Here is a 19468-nt window from a genome sequence, read left to right on the forward strand (position 1 = left end):
ATTCTAAACCCTAGAAAAATGGTACATGAACTTTTGAAAAATAATATTTGTGGCACTCAGGTATTTTCAATGCAGTTGGTTTGACAGAAAAAAGTGAGATAGATCTCTAATTTTAACATTTGTTCTTCAGACATTCCTCTTTAAAAGAAAAGAAGTCTCATATTTTTTCAAACTGACATCTGGTTTTTGACAACTGGAAATGTGTACATTTAACAATTTACTCCTGGAGCCATATTGAAATTCCAATATCTCTGCAACTGAATAGCATAGGGCCTTAAAAATGAAAATTCTTCAGTTTAATTACATAACAATTTTACTATGAATACATTCATTTTCAGTCATATCCAAAGGTTTTTGAATTTTAGGACAAATTTTCCCCTACATAATGGTGATATGGTTACTACTAAATGAACTAGCATGTTTGGACTTTTAAAACGCGTATTAGAACTTGCCCCGCATTAAATGTACCCCTGAACCATGTCATCCAGGTATATTAAGCACTCACCACTCAGTCCTGTGACAAAACACCATCTACAGAAAAAGAAAACATCTGGTTTATTAGCATACCCTTATTAGCATTTTTAGCATAATTAAAATTAATAGCATAATTAAAATTATTTAAAATAACATTAAGTTTACTTTTTTGATATAATATTGCTGAAAGAATACATAGTATTGTTATGTTTCTAAATTGCAAATTTATTTGTTGTTATATCAGTTCTATGTTCAATTATTTCTTAGGGATGCGAAAGGCACAGATTTCGTGGAATGACCCCATACACTTTCATACAAAAAAAAACAAAAAACATCTTTTCCACAAATTTTTCCCAGCTAAAATAACTGATTATATGTGTATAATTATTTTACCCTAATGTGGCAATCGTACATGGTTGTAGGATGACGCTTTATCAGTGAAATAGGTGACAAAATTATCAGCAGTCAGAAATGAAGTGGGAGAAGGTGAAGGAGGTGGGCAGAGTAGATATGAAAACGTTGTGAATAGTTTTCAGGTGTCTGAGGTGTTGCTGATTTTGTTCTGGTAGTAAGACCTTGGCAGCAGAAACACTAGAGGAAAAAGTTAGCAAGAGAGACTCATACTTGCTCTGGTCAGCTTGTTTTTTTGTCTTTTCCTCTCAGCAGCTTTGAGCTTGATTGATGGTCATAAAGAGAATCTGTGAGCCAGAGACTGAAGGGTGTTACACATCCTGGACTGGAGGTGATAAAGACAGATATTGTTAAGAGAAGGATGTTAAAGTTAAGAAGAGATTGTCAGTAGATTCATTAACAAATCAGGAAGAGAAGAGATAAAAATAATAATATTATTTAAAGCACTAATGTCAACACTACAGAGGAGAAGCGTGTAGGAGAGAGAGAGCAGAGGATGGAGTTAAAGGAGATAATAGAAATAGAGTGACAGAAAACAGGAGAAAAAAAAAAGTGGACATAGAAATGAAATAGAATAACAAAATCACTGTCAATGATACACTTACATGTAAGAATAAAGTCAAGCTGTTTGTAGGAAGAACAGAGGACAGCAAAAATTGCTTAGTTGGCCTGGAAGATAATGGAGTAAACAACAGGGACAAACTGATAGTACATGGTAAGAGCATTACAGAAGACAAGAGAATATTAAGGAAGAACGAAAAAAAAAAAAAAAAAGACATGCATTGACTTGTCTGTCTTTGCTTGGTGGACTCGTGCAGGTAAACTCACAGGTCTTTACCTGAGCAGGTCTTCACACAAGGACTCCCACTTTACTTGCTAATTAAGTACTACTTCACAGACTGCTACAATGTGGAGTCCACTACTGTCATTAACAGCTCTAAAAGTGTCAAGTAAGACTCCAACTGTATATCTCCAGACTAGCAACAATTAATATCTTACCTTAGTAGTCTTAGAAATGCAATTCAAACTCCTTTTTAGCAACAGTACTCTATAAAGTATCTTAGATAGAATATACATTGTAGTACACACTATGGCACATAAATGCTAATCAGTATGATGGTATATGTCAAAGCATGGCTGTCTTGTAAGGGATGTACTGTCTCTCAGAGCTACAGGCTGAATTTCGGTCTTTTGGGCGACTGAACTGACTGCGCTTGGCATGGTGGAGTCACCACCATACAGGAAAGTGAAGGAGACAAAGTTTGGGGAGTCGTGTGGACGATAAACAACCAAAACCTGCCCAGTGCACCTCTGATTATGATGTCTCAAAAAAAATGATCTTATTTATGATCAGTATTGTTTTACATATTACACTCTTTCTTTTAAAAAAACAGTAAAAAAAAATAAATAATAATAATAATAAAAAAAGCAATTATCTCAATGATTTAGCATGCAACTGCATAATCTGCTTTGTGCATCCCCTGTAGACACTGTGCAAAGCTTCAACAGTATATGTATCTACAGTGTACCTCCATTGTGCCAAGTATTGTGCATCTTGCGTGTGTTTCAGACAGGAACAGGTTCATGAAAGTGTGTTCAGTCCTTTAGAGATCAAAGTAGAAACAAATGAAGATCTGCTTCGCTGCCGAACATAAAAAATGAACAATTTCAGACCTTCACCACATTACAAAAAGGTACAATTTACTGTGCATCATAAGCAGAACTGTCCAAACTAAAGCATAATGTTTAATGTTTAATTACAGAGCACTAAGAGAGCAATCTGAACAAATATTAACAAGAAGTCCATTTTAATTTGTGCATGGTATAAATACAGATATAACATACAAGATTACAGACCATAAACATTTTCAAGTTTCTAGTGACATTCTCATGAATAGTCAATGAAGAGTCTCATATTAATGTGAAAGTGTTTATCTCGTCTCATTCTCCATTTAGGTTGTGTGTTTAGGGGCTCAGCAGAACAGCTTGGCTCAAAACTACACGCAGGCACTGGAGACAAAACTACAGCAGCACTTCTATAATAGATCAGATTAAAGACACTAAGAAATCAAACAGCAGTTTATTAAACGCTTTAGATTCAAATGTGTATCAAGAGAATCAGTGAAAGGAGAATATGTTTTGAGGAGGAAAATATCAGACAATTTAAATATATTAATCTAAAGAATACAGAGATATCTGTATTACATCATTTGGTCAAATTGAAAATATTAGTTTAAAGCAACCATGATTTGAAAAGTGTACAATATCATTTAAAGTGTTGCACTGCTTATTTTTCTACATCAGTGTACTACAGTCTTACACAGTGATTCAAGTGAAAAATCATACTTTACTCTGCAATGCATGTCACACATTAACTTACACCTGACAAAACACTGACTAAAATGTATGAGCTGGATGGTTTCTCTCAGGTATATTGCTTGTACTTTAGTTCACAGTTCTTTGAAAAATAAGTAAAAAAAAAAAAAATAAAAAAAAAATCCATGACCAACATGGCAAAACATTATATTCAGTGATAAAAAATTATCATAACACCTGCAAGCAAAACACACAATCAAATGTGCATAAAAATTATCCACATAAGAACAACTAAAAACAAACTACATGCACAATTAGAATTATATATTACTGAGATGCATGATGTTAGCCACAGTGCAAGGATTTGAGATGTTTATAAACCAGTGGTCACCAACCTTGTTAAGCCCAAGATCCTTGACTTTGGCCTTTATGAAAGACAAGATCTACCTATTGAAGAATTTATAGAAAAAGACAGACCGGATTGTAGTTCCAATTAAAGGCCTTTTATTTAGTATTTTATTAGTGATGCACCGAACATAATTATCATTACTAATTCAGATTTTACAAGCAAATTAGCTGATTCTAATACTGTTTGTCAATTTTATTATTATTTAGCATATTTCTTTTATTGTTTTGCTCTATAACAAGTGTGATGGAAATGTGTTATGTAGTAGCCTCAGAAGGGGTGAAAAGGGTAAGTTTAATATAGAATTTTCAGAAAAGTGCAGACTAATGATTCTCAGATGATTAAGACAAACCAACTTGAGTGACACTTATTTTTCTGTTCAGGCAGTCTCTCTTGGTTGACTAGTGGGCACCCAGGCATGAATAAACGTTTATTCCTGCAAAGAGCAACCTGGCAGTGGTGTCTGGTATACAGAAGTATGCAAGATTCTACGCTTAAAGGAGCACAGCAGAGAAAGTGATAGTGTTGGAAGACCCACACTCGGGGTGAGGCTGTAATACTCAGAGTTATTATATTAATGATGCTGTGTCGGACCAGCATACACCTGAGAATGGTAATTTAGAGTGTAAAGATGCTAAAGACGTGGTGCTCCTGTGTGGTTTAAGGTAGTGATAGTAGTTTCTTGATGGGATGATGTCACCATATTTTGGTAAGGGAAGTATTGGATTGCACTGAACTGGTATTGTAGAACTGTATTATGTGATAGAAAACCTCCAGTTGTCTGTATTGTTTGTGGTATAGAAGTCAGATTAGTGTTATTTTAAGTAAGATGTATTTGTATTGAGAATTTCCATGACACAAGCAAACTGGCCTTCAACGAAGTATCTGTAGCCATTTGAAATTAGAAGCAACCACTGCATTTTAATTACAATCCAAACAAAGATGCTGCTCACATGTTGCATGAGCAGTTGTTTTTTATTTAAATTAGATTGTATAATTTATAGGGCTGGTCCGAATACCATTTTTTTGAGCTTCGAGTATTCGGTAGTGATCAACATCGAATATTCGAAGCTTCGGTGGGAGGGGGGCTGAATATATTCTTATCTCTAATAAAGGCAGGAATCTCTCTGTGTGTGTCTGTCTGTTGCATTTTTATGTCGAGAACCGTTCATCCAATTGCTGCGGACGCAAGGGAGTGCAAAGTTGCATTTTTGTGTAATATGGATACAAGCAAGTCGCGACACTTTCAGAATGAATAAAACTTTAATAGATGACAGAACAGCACGAGCTGAAAGCTGGGTTTATATTATTTAAGAACGAACACTGCACTATAATACAAAACAATAACAGGTCTGTTAGAGCAATACTTTAAATAAGGTAGCCCAACATTTATCAAACAAACAAATAACTCACAATTTAGCAGCACAGTAATTACTGGCGCCGTAAAGGGTAGGCTATTTAAATAAAAGAACGAAAAATGAATTAACCAAGTTCAACGAATTGTAATAAATAAAGAACACGGCAGCAGCATACTTTCAATAAAATCACACATTTTAATTAACGAACAGTTTAAATAAAATTAAATGAATTCCCTTATAGAATAAAAACATTTTGATAGTCTAAATAAAATAAGGTTAGGCTGGCTAGACAGCTCAAATTTCAATAAACAAAATATTCTTTACAAAGTAGAACTTTTAAATAAATCACTATTAGCAGCACATTTTTTTTTTTTTTAAATAAGGTAGCCTAACATTTTTCCAACAAAATCACTCTTAAATCAAAAATTAGCAGCAGAGTAACACCAACACCGTAAAGGGTATGCTAGTTAAATACAAAAAAAGAACAACAACAAAAAAATAATAAATTAAAGTTCAACAAACTGTAATAAATAAATGACAAGGTAGCATTATTTAGTGTTTAAATAAAAGAAAAAAAAAATCCTTTATACAATAAAACAAAATGTAATGGGCTAAATAAAATAAGCTAAGGTTAGGGTAGCTAGATAGTTCACATTTCAATAAACGAACAATTTTACAAACCAAACTTTCAAATAAATCAAATCAGTTTGCAAGCTGAAGCTAGTAAAGCTACCTATTTAACTACACTCTTTTCAAGTTGTGTGCAAGAAAGATGAACTTGTCTACATTTCGGGCAAAAGCGAACTTCGGGTCTTGTTAAAGATGTAGCCAGCTTTTGAAAAAATGCGCTCTGACGGAGTTGAAGTGGCCGGAACGCAAAGGAGATGTTTGGCTGCAAATGCCAGTTTAGGGTAGCGGTCACTATTTTGATTCCACCATGCACCATTTTCAATTCGCATATTTGACACACTGCCTTTGTTTTGTCTTCAGTCAATTTAAAGTGCTCCCACACAACTGAGGTCTTCGGCATTTTTGTCTTCTCTCCGAGATAAACTAAATCATGATGTTGGCGTTGCCGCAAGGGCGAGTCATTTAAGTGCGAATGAGAACCGTTTCGCGGGGATCGATGTCACGTGTTAAAATTATTATTATTTTTTTTTTCGAATATTCGAATCTCAAAATGAAAAATCGAATGCCATCCCTCCAAACGAATATTCGAATATTCTGGTCCAGCCCTAATAATTTCAAGATTTAAAGGGAAAAAAACGGAACAGTCTGACTTTCTTTTTGTGAAATTATGCTACATAAAACACATCTGCATGAAACAGAAACAGCAGACGTGCTGAATGAGACAAATTCACTCTGACAGCAGTTACTGCTGTAAACAAACCAGTGCTGCACTTAAACACTGCTTTATACGGAGGAAAAGAAAATGCCATTGTCATCAAAAACAGTCAGTTCTCTTCAATAATAAATATAACCCCTCATCCCTAATTTAATACTGATATTTTCTTAATATATTTTGTGCATCGTGAACAGTGAGCTTGTTCTCTGCCTGCTACAGTGTTTTCTCCTCTTTGTGTCCGTCTTTAGCATCTCAGCCTCTGTTAATTTCCTGTTTACGATCTCAGATATGATCTGTCTCACACTCCCAAAAATAACAGAAAAATAAGTACAAATATACTGAACAAAGCCTGGAGATTGTAATGTATTTTTGTACTTATTTTTCTGTTATTTTCAGGAGCTACTGGGACAGCGATCGACAGGTTGGTAACCACTGTTATAAACTCTTACTTCTGTATCTCCAGGTTACAGTGAGGATCCTTCAGTAGGTCTGAGAGCAGATTCAGTCCTGAGTCTCCTAGTTTATTTCCAGACAGATCCAGATATCTCAGGTGTGAGGGGTTTGATCTCAGAGCTGAAGCCAGAGCAGCACAACCTTCATCTGTGACACCACAATTATACAACCTGTAGAGAACAATGACACTCTTCAGATAAGCAGGAACTTCACAATCAGAAAGAGATATTAACAGCTCCAGCTAACAGACCTGCTTCTACTGTACATGGTGCTTGAGGGAATTCATTTTATCATCAAAAATGTGAGAATCACATTATGTGAATATTTGGGGGATCACTTTTTGTGATCTCAGAAACAGATACTCACCAAAACGATAACAACCTGTATTAGAACTTAAATAGATCTAAAAAGATAAACTAAATTTATTAAAAAAAAAAGAAAGAAAAAAAGCAGTATACCTAGGTTTCTATTTACAGCGTGTTTTTGCAACGTTGAGCAATGTAGCCAATCACATATCTAATGACTTAATGAACACAATGGCCAATCAAAGGTGTTTCCACTCACAGTTCACAGTTTAGTTTTGTTCTGCATGCTTGTGAATTCTCTCATTACAAGGTAAGTGTACACAGGATGTAAATAAGAGATTTACTGTGCAGTGTAGAAAGCTTCATTGAATACAAAGGAACCAGGTCTCTGAGTGAAATCTCCTGAGAGCTTTATAACACTTATGTGATTACACTTGTTGCACATCACTGCCAGAATGTAATTTATTGCACGCACAGCTGAGCAAAGGGAAGTTATTTATTTTTAAGGAATCAGGTAAGTTATAAACGTATGGCACTGTTTTATATGATTTATCATTACATCATGCTACACCCAAATTGCATGCTATATTTTTAATAAACAAAACTACAGACTACTTTTTTAAAGGTTTTAGTGATGATTTAATGTGTTGAATATGAATTTTGTTAAAAGATGTGTTATTACTGTTGTAGAGATTAGTGGCCCTTTGAGCAAAATGCTACTGCATACATGACTTGATTTGTAGTATTTAATGGCTAAATCAGCTAAATAGATATTTAGAAGTATATCACAAATATCTTTATGAGTATTTAAAAGATTACAAAATTATGTCAATAACTTTAGAATAAATAAATAAATAAATAAATAAATAAACAAACATCCTTTTTAGGTAGCCGACTCAACATATTATTTTGTCTTTTTCCCTATCATTTTAATCTTGCCTGTTATTCTTTATAGGAGCAAAATAAACAAGGATGCTGACATTTATACAATCTTACCACAGTGTTTCCAGTTTACAGTGAGAATCCTTCAGTCCATCAGAGAGCAGACTGACTCCTGAGTCTCCTAGATTATTTCCAGACAGATGCAGTTTTTTCAGGTGTGAGGGGTTTGATCTCAGAGCTGAAGCCAGAGCAGCACAACCTTCATCTGTGACACCACACCAATCCAACCTGTAGAGAACAATGACACTCTTCAGTCTCTCAATTCTCACAGAGAATGCACACAAATATGGACTGGAGCATTTGAAAGTAGTTTCCTGTCAGCGGATACTGAACCGACCCAGTGTTCGGTAGTACTGGTCCTGCAGAATGACTGGAATCATTACATTTTTAAAATTTCAGTACTGACTTGGAACTGAAGTAGTGTTTTTTTGACAACAATACTACAAGCAAATGTCTGAATGTAGAAAAGTTAGTTGAACTTTTGTTTAATTTACTTTTAGACATGTAAAATTGTAAAAACTACTTGCAAAATGATCCATCATAGATGAAGTGAGACTAAAAATCCATCAAGCAGGGCAACGGTGACACCTGAATATTCATAATTTTGCTTAGCTGATAATATAGGATTATGTTTGATATGCTATTTCACTTTCATGAAAAACACTCTGCTTGTATGATCAATTTATTTTTGCAACAGTCTCGAAACACAATCATTTTTGCATACTCCATTTTCTTTTTTCCAAACTAAAAATCAAAATCCATACTTTTCCATATACTACACAGAAACCCTGTATTTTGTGTAATGTCTATCTGTATATTGTTTTCAGAGCAGAAGTTAAATAAAACCAGTAACAGTCTGAAATAAAGGCACTTCTGTAAAATAATTAGTAAAAATGCTGTTATTGTTTCATTCCAAGCACTAAATTGATAATCATTTATAATCAGTAACACAACAGTGCTGAGTTGGGAATGTGGATGTGAAAGAGAGCATGCATATCATGCAAATTTAAACACAAATGGTTCTGTGTGCCGATACCACTTATGTGCCTGTTTGTGTTTGTACATAGTATTTGTTGATGTGAGAAAAACAATTAATTAAAGAACTGTTTCAAATTTTTTGTTAAACGCAAGTTGTTTATTATTAAACTCCCATTATTTTCTGCATTTTTTCCCCATATGCATACATTTTTGTTTGCCTATATGAAAAATAAAATTTGTCAATTTCTTGTGTTCTTGCTTAAAGGGGTCATCGGATTCCCATTTTACACAAGTTGATATGATTCATTAGGGTCTTAATGAAAAGTACATAACAGGGGTCTGCAACCTTCAACGTCAAAAGAGCCATTTTGGCCCCTTTCCCACCGAATAAAATTAACATGGAGCCACAAAATATTTGATCCCCAAATAAAGATAACACAGAATATAGCTAAAGTTTTATATTCAGTTATGTTACAGGGCAGGGGAGTAGCAATCATTTCAGTGAGGAGGACAGAAATGTCAAATAATATAGTAATAATAATAATAATAATAATAATAATAATAGACAAAAATAATTTGAAACAAAAAATATAAAAACAAACAAACTTTTCTTATCTTTTACTTTTAATTTTCTAAGAAATAAAATACACTGCTGGACAAAAACAATAATTTGTCTCTATAGTATTTTTGTTATATATTATACTAATGACAATTTTATGGTTATGATTGTATAATTTGTATAATAATTTATACTCAAATACTTTTTCCATTTCTATCACAGAATATACAGAAAATACAGTTTATAGCTTCTGTACTGTAATTAAGGCTATGTCAGTTACCACTGTATCATTCATATACTTTTTATTACCTGGAGAAGACCCAAACCATATATTGTTGCAAAGTTCACTTTTTCATGTTGTTTGAACATTAATATGTGTTGGCATTGTATGTACAAATCTACTCTATAATGATAAAAATCCATGCAGCTGTTTTTATTTAATCTGTAAAAATAATAGGCCCTTTTTCAAATCAGGAACAGTTTCAGATGCCTGTCAGAGGCGTCACACCCACAGTCGCTCCCAGGTTACCTGAAAGACATGAGTTGTACATTACCTTGAAAATCATCTTAAACAGTTTGTATAAAAGTTTTAATAATACTAAAGCAGGGATGTCATTTTCAGACAAGTCTATCTCCGATTGAGCGATTGAGAATGGCATTTTTTGCTGGAAAAAATTAATGAACTGTGGTTGTCAATTATTCCTGACATCTGAGTCATTGAAGATGCAGCAGATTATGTTTGTTTATGATTGGAATGTATATTGTAAATATTATTCTTATTTACTACTCATTTGAATCCTTTTAACATTTGTATCCAGCTTTATTACAAACAAAATGAGTTATTATGCTTTTTTATGAATCTATTCATGGTATTTCATGTTAAAGATCTCATCTATTAGTTTAAGTAAACAAGTTTAATTTCACAAGAATATCTTTATTTATATAGCCTAGGGGAGGGGTGAGCAGAGCTCATTTGCATTTAAAGGATAAACTCCAAAGAATGAGATGATTTTTGCTGAGCTCATTTTGACAAGGTAAAAAGGGTGTTGTTTTACAAAACCATTGAGAATTTTTAATCAAAGTATATTACAGACTTTTCATTAAGACCCTAAAGAATCATATCAACAAGCTACAGCGATGGGACACCTCTGTCCATATTAGAGTTTCCTGGCACATCAAAAGTTATTACTACTATCATATGGGTCCGTTTTGGACATTCTGTGCAAGAGCACACTCAGGTGTCGAGTATAAATGAAACATACAGTGCATGAGAGCGTTCAGTGCTACGTGATGTTCACATCGTTTTGGATAAAAATAAAATGTATCCAAAACGACGTGACTATCTTTTCTCTTTTAATTTAAAACTAGACTTATTCACACTGGCTCTTGGAAATCTCTACGTGAACACACTTGCCCGAGAAAAACTGCAGGAGAAAAGTTTAGACTTCATTAAAAGTCGGTGTACACCCATGCTCCAGAGAGCCACTGCAGAGGGATGAAAGAGCTGCGGGTTCCCGACCCCCAGTGGCGGATTAAGACTCTTTGGTGTTTTAGAGGTGTAAAAGTTTGGTTCGATACAATGGTTTTGCTGTTGTCAATTCAATCAATTGATGCCGAATTGCTGCTAATTTGAAAGTGAAAGTAAAATGCGCACAGGCATTTACAAAGTATTTAAAGGCGAACAAAAGTGAATAAAAGCGAGGAAAAGAGGAAAAACTCTAACAAACTCCCTCACCTTCACAGCCCAATTGGAGAAGTGTGATTTTTCTTTGGGGATGGGAAAGACAGACATCACATTGCCTTTTTACGTCGGATGGGCTGCTTTGTTGAGCACAGAGAACATTCTATTTCACACACTGTAAGCTCTGTTATTTTTTAAAATGTAATAGGATTAGTCCAATGAATCATTCAGTTTGCAATGCATACCAAATGTTTCATTAGGACTATGTGTATCGTTACACCCCTGGTTTGTTTATTAGTTTTTTGGTTATTATTGTTTCAGTTTGTTATTTGCCTAATAAAAGACAATACAACTTTTTTTTTTTTTTTTTTTAAGTTGGCGGGTAATGGGTGGTTTAACAAATTTGTTAAGAACTGTATATAGCTATGTAGTTTTGTAAGGATTTGAACTGAGAATTAAAGGTACAAACTCACTCGTTAACACTCCGATCCTTTCTTGATTGCCAACGGCTGCAAACTACGTGAAAGCGCAAGGCTGATGCTTATTTATTTGCGTGGTGCCCCCCCTGGACCTGGTGCCCCTGGGCACTTTCCCAGTTGCCCATATGGTTAACAGTGTTGGGGAGTAACTAGTTACATGTAACAGAATTACGTAATTTACTTACAAAATAAATGTAATTGTAATTAGTTACAGTTACTGAGAAAAAAATGTGTAATTAAATGAGTTACTTTCGAAAAATGCCAGTGATTACAAATTGGATTACATCTGAATTTTTTCACACACCCACCCACACTTACAGATTCAATTGACTTCTTTCATAAATTGCATTGACTGCTCTAAAATGAGACACAAATGTTTCAGGAGTTTAGGACACAGAATAGGACACATGCTTATTTGATAACTGTTTTATTTCCTATTTGGGTTTATGTATAAACTTTATTTTTTAAGATTGTTTTTTCCAAGGCATTGTTAGATGCTAGTGTTTTCTGTCATAACTATGCAAACATTTGATTTCAAACCCAGTATCATAGCTATTAAAGTATTTCTTGTTATGATTTCAAATCTGTATTTAACCTCGCAATGATCTCAAAGTAAATAAGAGCTGTTAAGTCTGAATTTGGGCGTTGGTGCCAGTAGCCTCGTGGTTAGTTTCGATTCCTGTCTTGAGGCCCTTTGGCGATCCCGCTCCCCTCTCTCCTCCCAGCAATTTCCTGTCATCTCTCTACAGTCCTATCACAATAAAAGGCATAAAAAGGCCCAAAAAATAAGTTAAAAAAAAAAAAAAGTCTGAATTTGTGGTGGCTGTGCTTTAAATTAAATTATTACACGGCTCTGTGGAATGCTTGATTCTGATTGGTCAGTCATGACATTCCAAGGTATGTTATTCCCTGATAACAACTGGTAATGACTCAGACTCATTCAGGGGAACTCAAGTCAGTGCTATATGCTTGATAGTTTTTCTTGGCGGAAGCTTTGCATTTGGTTAGCTAATAAAATATTAAAGCTTAATTCAATATTATGTAGACAGTTTCTTAATTCTGTCATCCTGGTATTGTGGACTCGCTCTGTTGTTTCATCCAAACGCAGCTGCTGCCATTTCTTTTTTTTTTTTGTACACTGTAATGGATTATAAGATAACTATCAAACTAATACTACTACTTAATTATTTATGTGGTGAAATGTTGTGTAAGAAAAGTGGTGTGACTGCACTGTATCCCTAAAATGTCTAGTTTATACTTGCCGTTTGCTAGCAACTGATTTCTTTATGGAAGCTTTGCATTCAAATATTTAAACTCAGATCAGTGTTTCGTGTCTAATTATTTTGACACGAAACATCTGAATAATCTATCAAGCAGCTATGTAATAAGTGGGATAATGTACATTCAGCCAGTTGTTATCGCAAAATAAAGATGTATGTTATCTCTTATTATAATCTTAATTCAAGTGATAATGGATTTTGAAAGTCTGACAGTAATCAGTGTTGAGTGCTACTGTAAGGTTAACTCTGCCTGGTTTAAATGTTTCAAAATGATAAACAGTTGAAAATATTAGAAATTTAAAAAAAAGTAATCAAAAAGTAATTGAAAGTAATAAGTTACATTAATAAAATAATTGAAAAGTTACACTACTCAAGTAACTTGTTATCTGTAACCTATTACATTTCCAAAGTAACTTTCCCAACACTGATGGTTAATCCGCCTATGCCGACCCCCGGTCTACAACATACTTTGGTAAAAATTTCTCAATGGCAGTGTAAAACAACACTGTTTTTACCTTGTCAAAATCAGCCTTGTTTAGATCGAGCCTTTAGCCAAAGCCACTAGAAGGCAAGCCTGCAACAATTTGTCAAAAAAGCATAACAGCTAATGCTAATGCTTCCGGGCTGAGTACATGGGAAAGGAGACCAGAGGTAACTTGTTTTAAATGGATGTCAATGGAGGAGAGGCTTCACTATGGTGAATAAACAGCTTTTTAGAGGAAAAAGCTTATCATTTAATGAATCGACAGCCTATCTGCTATTCTTCAACATGTTTTACACTAAACAATACTTTTGGATTGAACTATTTTTTTTTCATCAAAAAAAAAAAAAAAAAAACTAGATAAGTCACTGACTTTTGGGACAGGTGGAATTCATCTTACGGCTTCACTTCTCATTCATTCCTATGTTCTCCTAAAGGGCGACTGAGTATCGTACAACTGTGAATGAAATTTAATGACGTCAATGCTGTAATGTGATTGGTTATTAAGGGACACGTGATCTAAGTTAACCGTTATGCTTTCACTATAAAACATGTTTGAATTTAAGACATGCTTTACCGAACTTTCAGATTTATATCTAATCCTAGAACACTGTAAAAAGTGGTAACTTGATTTTGTAAGGATTTCTACTTGAGCTTAGAATGACTTCTGTTGATGTTGCCTTCTGTTATTAGATAAGTTCATTAATATGAAATTTTGCAAAAAAAAAAAAAAAAAAAAAAAAATGTGGGTGTCCCTATCCTGGGAGGCACTTTGGACTGTTACAGCTCACCCAGGGGCAGGTAAAGAGTCTTAATCTGGTAGATGTGACGTCATATAGACAAGAAGCTGAGGATGGTTTGACTTGAAAAAGGGGTTATGAATGTTTTTCACTGGATGGATTTTTATCATTATGGGTGGCTGTGTACATACATTTTTGACCCAGTTGCAGTTTGACCCAGTTGATAAAATGACCCTGGGTCTTCAGTAATACCTAACAAACATGCTAACATGTAGTCAGGTGGTCATCATTCACACATGAATTCATGTGACTCATGCTGTAGTTAGTTAGGTTAGTTCTTGATTAGGACATTTGTTTTTATTTATTTATTTATTTATTTATTGGGAGATGCCTCAACTCATTAGTTTACATTAAAGTAATAGTGTGTATGAGGCGTTTTTTTTTTGTACATTTGATACATTTTCCAACATGCAGATAAAAAAACTCTAGGATGATCCTACATCCTTGTCAGAACTACAACTATAAACTATTTGTTAATATTTCTTTGTGAGTACCAGTATGTGTGATTCAGAGAGATGATTTACCAGAGTTCTTCCAGTTTACAGTGAGGATTCTTCAGTCCATCAGAGAGCAGATTCAGTCCTGATGCTCCTAGTTCATTTCCAGTCAGATTCAGTTTTCTCAGGTGTGAGGGGTTTGATCTCAGAGCTGAAGCAAGAGCAGCACAACCTTCATCTGTGACACCACATTCATCAACCTGTAGAGAACAATGACACTCTTCAGTCTCTCAATTCAGGATCTACAGCTCAGATAAACAAGAACTTCACAATCAGAAAGAGAAACTCACATGACATGGTTAACAGGTAACAGCTAAAATCTTGGCTACCTTATATTAAGGATGAATAATATGTATATATGTATATTTTACATTTTATTTTAAGACATAAAATAAAGACAAAAAAAAAGAAAAGAATGGGAAGATGCCAGTGGACAAATAAAACTTACAGAATAAAAGACCCACATCTTTGTTCTCTTTACTTTAGCCCTGATGCCTCTGAGGCCTTTAATAGACCACAGCTGCTGAAAGAGCTTACAGGTGGCAATGGATATATAAGCACAGGCTTAAACCAAATGCTGTACCATTGATTTTACACCACAAGGAGTCTAAGGTTATGTTTACAGTTCAAGTATTAGTGCTCAATTCTGATTTATTGCTCAGATCTGATTCCAGTGAATGAATGACAGTCCTGAACTGACCCGCATGTGCAAAAAAACAACAAGATGGCACAAAGCATGCTGTCATACAGAAGGAAACATGAGGCCCCTGAAGTAAGCGTTTACACATTCATTTATAAGCTAATGTGCTGCGAAAGCCAGCAAATTCGTGAGCAGGTGATAAGGTGAATGAAGATGACGAGAAAGAGAGCAAGTTTTTAAAAATATTTTATGTACAACCCAGTAAGTTAACTTTTATAGACTGGTTTTTGAAATACACCATAAAACAACACCTCTTGTCTCTCCACTAACTACCTCCAATCAGTGATCCAAGAACTACTGGTATGAAAAATCTGTGAAGTGAATCCTGACAGCATGGATTTATGACAAATGTTGATCTAGAGTGGCGTAAAAGTCAAATGAATTCCAATATGACTTGCATTGCAAAACATCTGACCTGAGTCAGATTTAGTAGCACGTAAAAATGGCCCAAATCAGAATCGAAAAAATCAGATTCCAAATGAAACAAAACAATCTGAATCAGATTTGGGCCACATTTTCCTGCAGCATGAACACAGCCTAAATGCCCTGGGATATTAAAAAAAAAATCACATTTAGAAACTCCTTCAGTGGCTGCGGCATCATGGCAAGTGTCGGCATGTTTACAGCACATCTTACCAGATCTATCAATATCTTATCTAGAACTTGACATCCAGCATTTCTTTTTCTGCCATTTTTAAGCTCTTTCAGTAGCTGTGGTCTACTAATGTGGCATCATAACAGTACTTTATTTTCCAAGATGTGTATTCCGAGTTGTGTTGCAGTAAAAATAGGAACAGGTAAAACCAGTAGCTCACAGAGTACAACCATTTGACATCACTGAAATAATGGCAGCTCCCAGTCCAAAATATGTATAAAATGATGTGGATTTTTCAAATAATGTAAATCTTTCATGGGTTTTCTACTACATATTTCAGTAAGAGACATCATTTATGTTATATTGAGCCATACAAGTCTTAATACCCAGGGTTCCTTTTAAAACTTGGTCAGCTGTTCTTTCTCCTAGCACAGCACTGTGGTGACCCGCTGACTGCATGTGCCTTTATAATCATACTACTGTACTGTAGTTTGGTGAATCATATAGTCAAACTTAAATTCTGAATTTTCTATTGAGGATGTTTAATTAAAAGCATATTTAAATGCCTATTTAAAAATAACAAATGACCAGAATAAAGGCTACACAGATAAATAATAAATATTTTAGAATTACAGAATACTACCATATGCACTATGCACAAAAAATGACTGTCAGTTTTATCTCACAAAGATGTACATGTACTATGAACTAAATCATTTAACAACACTCACAGCAAGTAGTAAGAAGCAGCTTACAACAGAATATGCCAGAATATATCATTCAATAATATTTCATCAACAGCTCCTTAAATAATGCACTCAACAAAATGTAAAGAATTATAACCTTAAGTAACATAATTGTTTATATTAAATACAAGAAATATAATACATAACGGATCTGCAATTTATGCAGGTTTATTTTTCAATGTTAATAGGTTAATTAATATTACAATAGAAATACATGTTTTTTAATGTTATGGGAATAAATACACTTAAATGGGTTTTGCTTTATTCATCATTCAATAAACAGTAACAGACAAATACCAGAATTTATGCATTTAAACAGTTTTTTTTAACCAGCTTGTATGTAATCGTCATGCTCTCTCAGATCCTCTGATAATCTTTTCTTGCTTATACCTTGCTCTCGCTTGAAATCAAAGGGAGATCAGGCTTTTTCTGTAGTCAGATCCTAGTCTATGGAACAGCATACCTCTGGAAATTATATCTGCGCCTTCCCTTCCTGTTTTTAAATCCTGCCCAAAGACTAAATCATCTGTACTTCTTGGCTTTTGGATAAAATGTATGTTTGTGTATTTTTAATGTGTTTTTGTACTGATTTTTTTTCTCTTAATCTCTATATTTACTTTATTTGTATATCTACAGCACTTTGGTATAAACTATCTGTTTTTTAATGTGTTATAGAAATAAACTGACCTTGACCTATGTACTTCTTGTAATATATTGTCCACTTGACTGTGTGTCTTTAAGAAACACTCCGGATTCTGTGGTCAATTGGCATAGGCTCCTCCTCCTCATGTGTGTTGTGCACTGCAGAAAGAGAAGTAAAAGGACTCGCATGTTTGAGAGCACTGTGTCGGTGTTGTGCATTACTTTCCATGGTGTCAGAAGTCTGACACGTGCGGATTAGGCAGAATGGATAAACTACATGATAGTTGTAGCTACATAAGGCCGAGAAAGAATAAGAGGATAGCCAGACACCATGTTAAGCAAAGAAAACAAGGGATTGCTGAGAGTTTCGATCACTTTGTAAAGGACTTAAGGCTTATACTTCACAGAAACAGATTCAAATCGTTAGGGAAGAAGAGTCTCAAGTGCGAGCAGTGCATGTGAAAACAAAATATCAAACAGCTAACAAAAAAGCCTATCAGAAGGATCAGACAAAATATGTTCAGAAAGAAAAGTATGTAAACCAACCCAAAAAGTGCACAAGTTGTGGTAAAGACCCACAGCATAAGTGGAACCAAGGAAAATGCCCAGCAAAAGGCTCTGTCTGTTCCTACTGTCACAAACCAAACCACTGGGTTGCAGTATGTTGCAAAAGATCGGTCAACACAGTAAGCATTGAAGAGGAAGCAGAAACAAAAGATGAGGAAATTCTCAACATTAATTTGACACAGACAAATGATGTGAGTAGCGACAAATGGATAGCAGACGTTGAGATTCTGTCATAGAAAGTGCCATTCAGAACTGATACTTGTGCAAAGTGTAATACACTGATTTTGAGTAATTATCAGGCACTTATCCACTGGTGAGCTTAAACATTCGCATTAAGTGCTGCAGTCATACTCCAACCACAAGCTAAAACCAGTAGCAGCAGTTGATTTTAGGATTAAACACGAGTGCTACTGTAAAAGCAGAGTTCGAGATTGTGGATATCTCACAAGAAAATGTGCTGAGTGGCAAAATGGCTGAAGCACTAGGCCTGGTCATTCGGCTCGATGCACTGCAGCCAAGAAATCTGAAAAACAAAGAAAAATGCTCCAGTGACGCATCAAAAACACAGAATGTGCCAGTAGGGCTAGATGATTATCCAGAGTTGGCGCATACTACAGGAACTTTGCCGGGCAAGTACACACTTAAGATTGACCCAAATGCAAAAGGTGTAGTTCATCCAGTCCGATGGCAACCAGCAGCGCTCAGAAAGAAAATAATAGTGAAATTACAAGAGATGGTCAAAAATGGATACATCACCAAAGTCGACCAACCAACTGAGTGGATGAGCTCGATGGTAACAGCTGTTCGGAATGGCAAGATAAGGATCTGCATCGATCCGAGTGATTTAAATAAGGCCATAATGTATGACCACTACCCAATACACACCATTGAAGAAGTAGTCTCTGCAATCCCGGGCGCCAAAGTTTTCTCAGTCCTGGATGCGAAATCTGGGTTCTTACAAATAGAACTGGACGGAGCATCATATCGGTTGACAACTTTCAACACACCCATTGGGAGGTTTAGGTGGCTGAGGCTTCCCTTTGGCTTGAAATGCTCACCAGAGATCTTTCAACGAATAATGGACGAAATACTTGAGGGGATCAGTGGTGCGATAAGCATTATGGACGACATCCTGATAGCAGCTCCCACAGAAAAGGAGCATGATGAGATCCTCCATAAAGTAATCCAGAGAGCCACAAGCTACAAGCTACAAACTTCAAAAATGCCACATCAAGCAATCGTCTGTGCCATATGTAGGACATCTAATAACAGTTGAGGGTCTGAAGGCAGACCCAGCTAAAATCGAAGCTGTTAAGTCCATGCCAGCACCAACAAACAAGCATGCACCACTGCATCAGCTTCTAAAGACTGATGTTGAGTTTGCTTGGCAGCCAGCACAGAAGAAAGCGTTTGACAAATTAAAGACTTATGCACACAGTCTCCAGTGCTAAAA

General features: G+C 35.1%; 1 protein-coding gene across 2 annotated transcripts in view; it reads right to left on the minus strand.

Moving 5' to 3' along the window:
* Positions 1 to 19468, minus strand: part of LOC127158982 (NACHT, LRR and PYD domains-containing protein 3) — a 52803-nt gene that overhangs the window by 13088 nt on the left and 20247 nt on the right. Inside the window, exons 6-8 of one of the 2 annotated variants that reach the window (XM_051101933.1) lie at positions 14793 to 14937; positions 8065 to 8238; positions 6610 to 6933 (exon numbers count right to left, since the gene is read on the minus strand). In XM_051101933.1, coding sequence (XP_050957890.1) covers positions 6756 to 6933; positions 8065 to 8238; positions 14793 to 14937 — 497 coding nt within the window. In that variant the 3' untranslated portion in view covers positions 6610 to 6755. Of the gene's footprint in view, positions 1 to 6609; positions 6934 to 8064; positions 8239 to 14792; positions 14938 to 19468 lie in introns of those variants that run through there. The other variant, XM_051101937.1, reaches the window with a different exon arrangement.

The sequence above is a fragment of the Labeo rohita genome, unplaced genomic scaffold (assembly GCF_022985175.1).
Source record: "Labeo rohita strain BAU-BD-2019 unplaced genomic scaffold, IGBB_LRoh.1.0 scaffold_183, whole genome shotgun sequence".
In the NCBI taxonomy this organism is placed as follows: domain Eukaryota; kingdom Metazoa; phylum Chordata; class Actinopteri; order Cypriniformes; family Cyprinidae; genus Labeo; species Labeo rohita.